Consider the following 11,516-nt stretch of genomic DNA (forward strand, 5'->3'; position numbering starts at 1 on the left):
GTTCTTTGAAGCAGTTCTTTCTGCTGATTCTTATTTCGCTCTTGAGCGCGGCTCTCGCCGCTCTGAACACTTCCCTGCACTCTGTTCTTTCGGTGTCAATCCTAGCCCTTTGCATTCCCCGTCTGGCTCGGAGACAGCTTATCCGCAGTGTGTTAATTGTCTCGTTCCACCAATATACTGGACGGCGATCGTTTTTTGGCGTTGATTTCCGCATCATGGTGACGTCACATGCTCTCGTTACAACCTCTGTCAGTTCGACTGCATTTAAAGTAGAAGTTGTTCGATCCACCTGGAGTGCTTCGATGAAGAGGTTCTTGTCAAACTCCTTCAGCTTCCACTTCTTACACTTTGTTCTCGTCCCTCTCCTTGTTAATGGCGACTGAGTACTGACGGTGTAGCGAATCGCTTGGTGATCACTGTTGGTATAATCCTCGCACACTCTCCAGTTTATGTTCGATGCTAACGACGGGCTGCAGAAGGTTACATCAATAATTGACTCTCTCCCATCCCTGCGAAAAGTGCTAGTAGAGCCCTCATTAACTAGTCTTATATTCAGCTTTGACAGTCCTTCGAGCAGACTAAACCCCCTCGCATTGGTAAATCTGCTCCCCCACTCTACTGCCCAGGCGTTGAAGTCCCCGTCGATGACTATGGGATGCCGTCCGATGAGCTCTTCCGTTATATTGTGGAGCATCTGGTCGAACTGCTCAATCGTCCATCTCGGGGGTGCATAGCAGCTGCATACAAAGATGTCGTTAATTTTGACAATCACGAACCCTTCATATTCACTGGATACAACTTCCTGGAAGGGGTATTTTCCCAACGTCGTAATTGCGGCTATTTTAGCTTTATCGGTTACCCAATTTCCGTTGTCTGGGGGTACCTGATACGGCTCTGCTATGATCGCCACATCGCATTTGATTTCATATGCGGCTTGCCATAGCAATTGTTGTGCCGTGTCGCAGTGGTTGAGATTTATTTGTGTTACCTCCATTTACTTGTTGCTGCCAGCGCTCTTTTAAAGAATGGGCATCTCGAGCCTCCGGTGACGTGATCGTTATCTACCTCCGTCGTACAGAGCATGCATCTTGGAGGCTTAGTACACATTTTCGCTAAGTGCCCCTTATTACCGCATCTTAAGCAAGAGTCCGATCTATCAGGTCCATTGCAGTTTCTAGATTGGTGGCCAAAGTCCATGCATTTAAAGCATCTCATCATTTGCTGAATAGCCCTTAGAGGGCACACCGTCCATCCAACTTTTATCTTGCCAGTCTCTAGCAGTTTTCTTGCTGCGATTCTTGGCAGTTTTATCACTGCTGTTTGTGTACCTCCAAATGCTTTCCTCAGTCGAATTGTTAAGGAGACATCGCTAAGTTCGAACTGTTCGTTCAGGGCTTCTCTCAGCTCGTCGTCTGTTGTGATCTCATCCAGATTTCTACATTCGATCGCTATCTCTTGGGAAAGAGCCCTAACTTTCGCCGTTTCTCCCAGAGATTTTTCGACTAGCTCTCTATATGTCGAACTTTTAATCGTTGGGTTCTTCTTCAATTCAAACAACATTTCTCCATTCTGTGTTCGTCTTATCCTGGCCACGTTTTCCCCAAGATTCTGTAAGGACGGATCTTCTTTCACCTTCCGCAGGATCTCGGCATAGGTCGCAACCCCCGCTGCGCTCACAATAAGAGCTTCTGGTTTCTGCCTCTCCATCTTAGGCTTAGTTTTTCCTTTCTTTTTGTTTTCTTTTTTCTTCCTTTCGACTATATGCCACCCGTTCGGATCTTCATTGTTTTGCTTATTTTCACCCCTAGCACCTTCACTGCCATCTTTGTGTTTTTTCGTCTCCTTCTTTTCTTCTGGAGTTTGTCTTCTCCTCTTTGCGGTTAGTGGGGTAGAGTCTACCGTCGGTGTCAAGATCACTTCCTTTGCCTTACTCTGCACAGCTTCTTTCAGAGCATTCTCCGCTTTTTCTGCTCTTGCCCGCCAGGTCTGCTGTTCACGTTCAGCTATCGCAAGCGCGGATCTTATTTTTACGGTAAGAGTTCTTATCACCGCATGAACATTACTACGAGGTTTGATGTATTCGTAGAGTTCTTCACTTGCCTTCATGGCTTCGCTCAGCTTAGTTCTCACATGCAGGCTTGGCTGCTCGTCCGCGGTTTTGCTGTTGTTGGATTTTGGTACCTGATATTGGTTCAAAATCGGTGATCTCATCACCTGTCCCCTTCTTGCGAAGATGTTTACGTCTTCTTGTTCGCTCTCGATCGAACGATTTTCGATTGTATTGTATGTTTGTATGTTTGTATGTTTGTATGTTTGTATGTTTGTATGTTTGTATGTTTGTATGTTTGTATGTTTGTATGTTTGTATGTTTGTATGTTTGTATGTTTGTATGTTTGTATGTTTGTATGTTTGTATGTTTGTATGTTTGTATGTTTGTATGTTTGTATGTTTGTATGTTTGTATGTTTGTATGTTTGTATGTTTGTATGTTTGTATGTTTGTATGTTTGTATGTTTGTATGTTTGTATGTTTGTATGTTTGTATGTTTGTATGTTTGTATGTTTGTATGCGTTTGTGCGCCCCCATAGTGGGGGCAAAAGTACGCACTTATTGAATTGTACTTCTGAGGTAACTTGTAACAAAAATAAATAATTTATAACTTGTAACAAAAATAAATAATAAATAATTTATTATTCAAACGATAGATGGGCGTACAGACTTATACCGATACTTTTGATATGAGTGAACAGCATGACGTTGTAGTTTTTTTATACAGTTCCTTTCTGGTCATGTTAGCTTCAGGCAGTATCTTTTAGCCATTCTTTAAAATTTTCAAATTCTCATTTTGAAGGCAACGAGCTTTAAGCTTTTGACTGTTTGTGTGTGTGTGTGTGTGTGTTTATGTGTGTATTTGTTTGAACGTTTGTGGGTGTTTTGTATATCGATGGGATTTCTGACATAGCACTACATCTTTCATTGTAAGTTCAAAGTTTCAAAAACGAGAGCGATACATCGGAGGAACAATATTTTGAGCGTTAATAAAACGAAAAACTGCTTCGAAGAAATACTATTGAAAAATTATAAATATAGGTACCTCCAATAAATTCCATTTCAGTCGCGATTAGACTGTGGTTGAGGTATGATGCATGGAGAATGGATATGAATTCGCACACATTTGTGCAATAGAATAGGTGTTTCCCGTGAGGCAATCGTATTCAATCCATGTACCATCATGTTACAATCATGTTTAGGGACACAGCAAGCTCGCCGAGTCTAGAGTGAACGTGATTAAAATTCATTTTTTTGATTTATTCCAAAAAATCTGCCATTTTCCGGCCCACTGTTCTCATTTTATGGAAAAGTAATTGTAAGAGTTTTCATCACGAATTATCATCATCATGCTCCCAAAACTTCATCAACAGGATCACAAATCTAACATTATGGCTTGAGTATATCCATACTATTACGAAAATAATAATAGTTTATCAACGTCTATCATTCCATCCAAGCGAAAATGAAAATATTTATTCATCCATTTGTTGAGGATTGATTTAGATACAACTTCAAACAAATAATTGTTACGCCAACGGTAGTCCTACGTTCACCATGCGTTCGCCAACCCACCCCTAGTTTTGACGTAGGACTACGTCTTTCATTTCTATACCGGGGTGTAAAATCAAAGTTTCGAAAACGAAAGCGTTACGCCGGAGACCGAGATTGAGCGTTAATAGCTCCTAAACAACTGAACGAAATGGTATGATAAACACTTCATTCGATAGATAAAATGTCTACGCGTTCTATACTTGTTACTTTCTGATCCAAAAACTTGTTTCAATAGTCTTAAAATTGATTTCAAAACAGGCTATTGAAATCACCAATCGGTATATAAGCGAGCGACGCTCGGAAATCCACTCAGTTCTAATTGAACAGCGATTGGAGCATGTTGTCGCTGTTGTGGTGAAGCTCTTCGTTTATCATGAAAGCGCGAAAGAACGGTGTCACCAAGAGCCTGTTTGTGCACCTTAGGCCAGAAGGGAACCCATCAGGAGGAGAGTGATGCCACAAACTGTTCCCCGGGAAGATCTCGAAGCAGCCGCTACACACACACACATACACGCGCGGAATTCTTTCCGTTTGGATGCCATTCAGCATCGAGAATGATCCGGAAAATAATCTGCCAGTTCCTCTGGGAATTTAAAAATACATTCATGTGAAAGAGTTTATTTGAATGTTTTCTATCCATGTAACACTGTGACCAAATACATTTGGTTTTGTGATTTTTCAATCAATTGCAATTAACAGAATAGCTTCTGAAGATTATTCTTCCCCATCAGTAGAATATTTCCGTATCCAATATTGGATACAACCTTGTGCATCCAACGTAACACTCTCGTTTTCGAAGTCCCCAATATTCATTCATTCAGAATGAATTCAGATTCAACTTCAAACAAATGATCTCTAAATCAACGATAGTCCTACGTCACCCTTGCGGTTATACCATAGATATAACCCACTTCCTGTTTTTTGCGCTCACTTCAAACGGACGACTTCGGGGCTCGGTTCATGCTTCATGTGCACTAGTAGACTCGAGATATGTAATCGGCCAATTTTCGTTCGAGGGTAATTCTGTGCATAAAATGTTTGTACTAAAGAGTTAATTTGGATAAGTTTCATCCCAAAATAATATTCTAAGTGTTATGCAAGTGAATGAAAAAAAATCGTAGTCCTACGTCAACAATGAGGTCATATCTTCCACCTTTCATATGTTTTTAAACGGTTTTATTTAGCTTGCCCTGTAATCTGTTTGTATGTTTGTATGTTTGTATGTTTGTATGTTTGTATGTTTGTATGTTTGTATGTTTGTATGTTTGTATGTTTGTATGTTTGTATGTTTGTATGTTTGTATGTTTGTATGTTTGTATGTTTGTATGTTTGTATGTTTGTATGTTTGTATGTTTGTATGTTTGTATGTTTGTATGTTTGTATGTTTGTATGTTTGTATGTTTGTATGTTTGTATGTTTGTATGTTTGTATGTTTGTATGTTTGTATGTTTGTATGTTTGTATGTTTGTATGTTTGTATGTTTGTATGTTTGTATGTTTGTATGTTTGTATGTTTGTATGTTTGTATGTTTGTATGTTTGTATGTTTGTATGTTTGTATGTTTGTATGTTTGTATGTTTGTTTTTTTTTTTTTTTTTTTTTTTGTAGAAGGTGGAAATCTTGCATAGACACCCAGTCGCCATGTTGACCGGATAGTGTGAGATTCCTACTCACCAAAAACCACCTCCTTCTTCATGCCGTTTCTCTCCCGGAACCACCGTTTGGTATTACTTCGGGAGGAGGCTGTGCTTATGCACTCATTGCTCTGTGTTTCCTACGCTCATTCTTTGGTCTGCTCTCCATTTTCGTTGGAGTTCCGTCATTATTGTGACTATGACACAATTCACTGCGTTCCACGAGTTCTCGCTTTTACACATTTCGTGTACGATGTTATCGGCATTCAAATTGAGTCCGCATGCAGCGATCAACTCTCTTCTCTGCTGGACAAATCGAGGACATTCGAAGACCACGTGTTCCGCTGTTTCTTCTACTTGACCACACTCAGGACAGGATGGTGAGTTCGCGTGTCCGAACCTGTTCAAGTACCGCCTAAAACATCCATGACCAGACAGAAATTGGGTCAAGTGGAAATTTACTTCTCCATGCTTGCGCCCAATCCACTTCGTGATATTCGGAATTAGTCGGTGGGTCCATCGACCGTTAGGTGTGTTGTTCCACACCTGTTGCCACTTCCGTATTGACTCTAGTCGTGATCTTTTTCGCAGTTCTCTGTTATTTTGCACGTCCGTTGTTTTTTCCTCGTAGCGTACGCTGTCTTCAACCAGGATAATGTCGATGGGAATCATTCCCGCTATCACGCATACCGCTTCTGCAGATATCGTTCGATATGCACTCGATACTCTCATCGCCATTACTCTGAGCGTTCTGTTTAGCAGCGTCCGATTTTGTCTTACTTCGAGCGCTGCCATCCAGACCGGACCACCGTAACGGAGTATCGATGTGGATACGCTGGCCAGAAGGCGCCTCTTGCTACTACATGACCTTGCGTTGTTCGGCATAATTTTAGCCATCCCTGTTGCGACCTTTGCTGCTTTCTCACATGCATATCTCACGTGGCTCTTGAAATTGAGTCGATCGTCAAGGATAACACCCAGGTACTTCAGTTCCCGTTTGGAACAGATACTGTGTTCCCCAACGGTGATTTTCGCTTGCTCCACAACTTTGCAGTTGCTGACCAACACCATCTCGGTTTTCTGGTGTGCTATCTGCAGTTTAGAGTCGTTCATCCATTCTTCAACGGTTTTGATTGCCTCTGTACCCAACATTTCGACTTCTTCTCGGGATTCTCCGATCACCGTCAATAAAACATCATCAGCAAAACCAGTGATTTGTACGCCCCTGGGAAGCTTCAACAACAACACACCATCGTACATCGCGTTCCACAGTGTTGGGCCCAGAATGGAGCCTTGTGGAACCCCCGCTGTAATTTTATACGATTTCTGCCCTGTCACTGTATCATAAACTAAGACTCGGTTCTGGAAGTAGCTTTTCAGAATTTTACATACGTAGTCCGGGACTAGTAACCTATGTAGCGCTATCGCGATAGCTTCCCAACTGGCACTGTTGAATGCGTTTTTCACATCGATCGTGATTACGGCACAATAACGATTTCCGCGTCTTTTTTGCTTCAATGCTTTGCCGGCTGTCTCGGTTACTGACATGATAGCATCCATTGTCGATCTTTTTTTCCGGAACCCAAACTGCATTTTAGAGAGTCCGTATTCACCTTCACGTTCTGTGCACTTCATCAATCTGTTGAGAATGATCTTTCCCTGGAGGTTTCCCTGGTTTTGGTAGCAGTACCAGTCTTTGTCTTTTCCAGGTATCCGGAAAGTATCCATCATCGAGGCATTTCTGCAGCGTTGCCCTAAATATATCCGGGTACGCTTGAACCGCAGCTTTGACAGCCACGTTGGGGATTCCGTCTGGGCCTGGCGCTTTTTTAATTTTTAATTTTTTAACTGCCGCTATCAGCTCCTCTGTAGTACCTTTCTCGACAGAATCTTCGTTATGGTCGTATGGTGTAGGTGGCCAGCTCATAGGATCATGCTGCGGGAAAAGCCCTTCAATAATACTGTTCAGCTTGTCCGGGCAGGTCTCTTGGGGCGTCGAGGGACCTTTAAGTTTTGACATCACCACTCTATAGGCATTGCCCCAAGGATTCGCATCAACGTCGCGGCACAGTTCTTTGAAGCAGTTCTTTCTGCTGATTCTTATTTCGCTCTTGAGCGCGGCTCTCGCCGCTCTGAACACTTCCCTGCACTCTGTTCTTTCGGTGTCAATCCTAGCCCTTTGCATTCCCCGTCTGGCTCGGAGACAGCTTATCCGCAGTGTGTTAATTGTCTCGTTCCACCAATATACTGGACGGCGATCGTTTTTTGGCGTTGATTTCCGCATCATGGTGACGTCACATGCTCTCGTTACAACCTCTGTCAGTTCGACTGCATTTAAAGTAGAAGTTGTTCGATCCACCTGGAGTGCTTCGATGAAGAGGTTCTTGTCAAACTCCTTCAGCTTCCACTTCTTACACTTTGTTCTCGTCCCTCTCCTTGTTAATGGCGACTGAGTACTGACGGTGTAGCGAATCGCTTGGTGATCACTGTTGGTATAATCCTCGCACACTCTCCAGTTTATGTTCGATGCTAACGACGGGCTGCAGAAGGTTACATCAATAATTGACTCTCTCCCATCCCTGCGAAAAGTGCTAGTAGAGCCCTCATTAACTAGTCTTATATTCAGCTTTGACAGTCCTTCGAGCAGACTAAACCCCCTCGCATTGGTAAATCTGCTCCCCCACTCTACTGCCCAGGCGTTGAAGTCCCCGTCGATGACTATGGGATGCCGTCCGATGAGCTCTTCCGTTATATTGTGGAGCATCTGGTCGAACTGCTCAACCGTCCATCTCGGGGGTGCATAGCAGCTGCATACAAAGATGTCGTTAATTTTGACAATCACGAACCCTTCATATTCACTGGATACAACTTCCTGGAAGGGGTATTTTCCCAACGTCGTAATTGCGGCTATTTTAGCTTTATCGGTTACCCAATTTCCGTTGTCTGGGGGTACCTGATACGGCTCTGCTATGATCGCCACATCGCATTTGATTTCATATGCGGCTTGCCATAGCAATTGTTGTGCCGTGTCGCAGTGGTTGAGATTTATTTGTGTTACCTCCATTTACTTGTTGCTGCCAGCGCTCTATTAAAGAAGGGGCATCTAGAGCATCCGGTGACGTGATCATTATCTACCTCCGTCGTACAGAGCATGCATCTTGGAGGCTTAGTACACATTTTCGCTAAGTGCCCCTTATTACCGCATCTTAAGCAAGAGTCCGATCTATCAGGTCCATTGCAGTTTCTAGATTGGTGGCCAAAGTCCATGCATTTAAAGCATCTCATCATTTGCTGAATAGCCCTTAGAGGGCACACCGTCCATCCAACTTTTATCTTGCCAGTCTCTAGCAGTTTTCTTGCTGCGATTCTTGGCAGTTTTATCACTGCTGTTTGTGTACCTCCAAATGCTTTCCTCAGTCGAATTGTTAAGGAGACATCGCTAAGTTCGAACTGTTCGTTCAGGGCTTCTCTCAGCTCGTCGTCTGTTGTGATCTCATCCAGATTTCTACATTCGATCGCTATCTCTTGGGAAAGAGCCCTAACTTTCGCCGTTTCTCCCAGAGATTTTTCGACTAGCTCTCTATATGTCGAACTTTTAATCGTTGGGTTCTTCTTCAATTCAAACAACATTTCTCCATTCTGTGTTCGTCTTATCCTGGCCACGTTTTCCCCAAGATTCTGTAAGGACGGATCTTCTTTCACCTTCCGCAGGATCTCGGCATAGGTCGCAACCCCCGCTGCGCTCACAATAAGAGCTTCTGGTTTCTGCCTCTCCATCTTAGGCTTAGTTTTTCCTTTCTTTTTGTTTTCTTTTTTCTTCCTTTCGACTATATGCCACCCGTTCGGATCTTCATTGTTTTGCTTATTTTCACCCCTAGCACCTTCACTGCCATCTTTGTGTTTTTTCGTCTCCTTCTTTTCTTCTGGAGTTTGTCTTCTCCTCTTTGCGGTTAGTGGGGTAGAGTCTACCGTCGGTGTCAAGATCACTTCCTTTGCCTTACTCTGCACAGCTTCTTTCAGAGCATTCTCCGCTTTTTCTGCTCTTGCCCGCCAGGTCTGCTGTTCACGTTCAGCTATCGCAAGCGCGGATCTTATTTTTACGGTAAGAGTTCTTATCACCGCATGAACATTACTACGAGGTTTGATGTATTCGTAGAGTTCTTCACTTGCCTTCATGGCTTCGCTCAGCTTAGTTCTCACATGCAGGCTTGGCTGCTCGTCCGCGGTTTTGCTGTTGTTGGATTTTGGTACCTGATATTGGTTCAAAATCGGTGATCTCATCACCTGTCCCCTTCTTGCGAAGATGTTTACGTCTTCTTGTTCGCTCTCGATCGAACGATTTTCGATTGTATTGTATGTTTGTATGTTTGTATGTTTGTATGTTTGTATGTTTGTATGTTTGTATGTTTGTATGTTTGTATGTTTGTATGTTTGTATGTTTGTATGTTTGTATGTTTGTATGTTTGTATGTTTGTATGTTTGTATGTTTGTATGTTTGTATGTTTGTATGTTTGTATGTTTGTATGTTTGTATGTTTGTATGTTTGTATGTTTGTATGTTTGTATGTTTGTATGTTTGTATGTTTGTATGTTTGTATGTTTGTATGTTTGTATGCGTTTGTGCGCCCCCATAGTGGGGGCAAAAGTACGCACTTATTGAATTGTACTTCTGAGGTAACTTGTAACAAAAATAAATAATTTATCATTACCAGCGGGAGAAGCATCATTACCAGAGTATGTAGGCACCATCCAGTGGGGAGGAGGGGGGTGCTGTATGATGTTTTATGGGTTGAGATGGGTGGGTTTTTATGGTCGAACATACCACGAGGAAATTTTTGGGAGGGAGGGACTGACGATATAACATATTTGAAAATTTCCAGCATTTGAAACAGAATTCTTTTTATTAACAAACTAGCTGACCCAGCGAACTTCCCAACCACAATTGATGGCACATCCCACCAGAAGTAGAAATGTTAATAAAAGAAGGTTCAAATCATATGTCACTTACTGATATGAGGCTCAGAGCTGATTCAGAAAAACTGAGGTCTGCCGCAAACCGACATTTCGAGACTCCCTCCCGAAGCTTCTGTCGGGCCATTTTAGCATTTCTTCACATCAGCTTTTTTCTTGTGGGTACTGTCAACAATTTTGTTGAAAACATTTTATATATTTTTTGAGAGCAAAACGCTGGTGAGAGCTTTTGCCCCACAGCCACTGCGCACTTTTGTAGAGTTTTTATGCTCGTTTGCTTCAAAAAGGCCAATGCGCACTTTTGCCCCGTGCGCAGCTTTGCCCCGCACTACTCTAAGTGTTGCAATTGTGAATGAAGGCAGAGCAAACTATTTTCCACTCCTAACAGCTTCAATTCAATCAATCGGATATAAAAAAAAACTGTAAAACACAGCGAGATTCTAGACCATTTATGAGAAACACATTTATTTGAATAAGATATTTATCAGAATGTCACATAAACCCAATACTCGAACATTTACTTTAATGAAAAAGAACGGAAAAAATTGAAAAAAAAAGTATTCTTGCCAAACCTGTGTCTTGTAAGCAGTCGACACTTTTAGTGACGTTCACACAGTGCTCTCGCGTGAAGGCTATTGTTCAACTTGTACTGTGAACGTGACCATGAATAAATTCTATTTTGTAAATATTAAATATTTTGTTAACTAGTCCCCAATTCAGCTTTCTCAGCAAAGTGTTTTCGAGGGTTATTTAAAAATCGGTTGATGGTACATACACGAATTGCTCATATCAAAGTAACCGCCAAAATCTCCCTCGTCAATTACAAATGCGTTGAATGAAAGTGCTAAGTAGTGAACGCTCACCGTGTACTCTATTGTTTGATTATAAAACGATGAACATCAAATGAATGAAATGAACAAATGTTGAGGTGTCATGCGACATTTCAAAATTTAGCTGTCGATTGAATGTTCATTTTATGATCTTCAGTAATGACATAGCACATACATCTCCATAAATAGGAGCGTTTGCATAATCACATCACTAACTTTAGTAAATCCTGGTTCTTACCTCTCTCCACTAACAACCATGCTTCTTACGTGAAGTTACGCGAGGTAGCTGAGGCTGTAGGCATTTCATAAGAACGAGTGGGATACATTTTGCACGACATTTTGGACATGAAAAAGCTATCCGCACGATGGGTTTGCTGTCCGTCGACCAAAAAAAGCGACGCGTTGATGATTCAAAAGCCATTCTGGTTTTGTTGAAGCGTAATCGAGTGGACTTCTTTCGACGTTTTGTGACAATGGATGA

The 11,516-nt window shown here is 42.1% G+C and overlaps 1 protein-coding gene across 1 annotated transcript; it reads right to left on the reverse strand.

Annotated features, from left to right (window-relative positions):
- Window positions 1-223: 223 nt before the first annotated feature.
- Window positions 224-9,519, reverse strand: LOC129779862 (uncharacterized). Its single transcript, XM_055787605.1, has 2 exons — window positions 8,938-9,519; window positions 224-1,746 (listed from the first exon to the last, which is right to left on the reverse strand). Exons 1-2 carry the CDS (start codon window positions 9,514-9,516, stop codon window positions 985-987), a joined length of 1,341 nt encoding a protein of 446 aa, XP_055643580.1. The 5' UTR covers window positions 9,517-9,519; the 3' UTR covers window positions 224-984.
- Window positions 9,520-11,516: the final 1,997 nt, after the last annotated feature.

This window comes from Toxorhynchites rutilus, chromosome 3 (genome assembly GCF_029784135.1).
Source record: "Toxorhynchites rutilus septentrionalis strain SRP chromosome 3, ASM2978413v1, whole genome shotgun sequence".
Taxonomy (NCBI): domain Eukaryota; kingdom Metazoa; phylum Arthropoda; class Insecta; order Diptera; family Culicidae; genus Toxorhynchites; species Toxorhynchites rutilus.

Bases quoted from the DNA above. Each gene is read 5' to 3' on its own strand.
- LOC129779862 (XM_055787605.1), bottom strand. From the start codon at position 9,516: ATGAGATCACCGATTTTGAACCAATATCAGGTACCAAAATCCAACAAC. The intron at 1,747-8,937 runs GTGAAAGAAGAT...GTCGAAAGGAAG, and splicing joins ATGCCGAGATCCTGCGGAAG to AAAAAAGAAAACAAAAAGAA.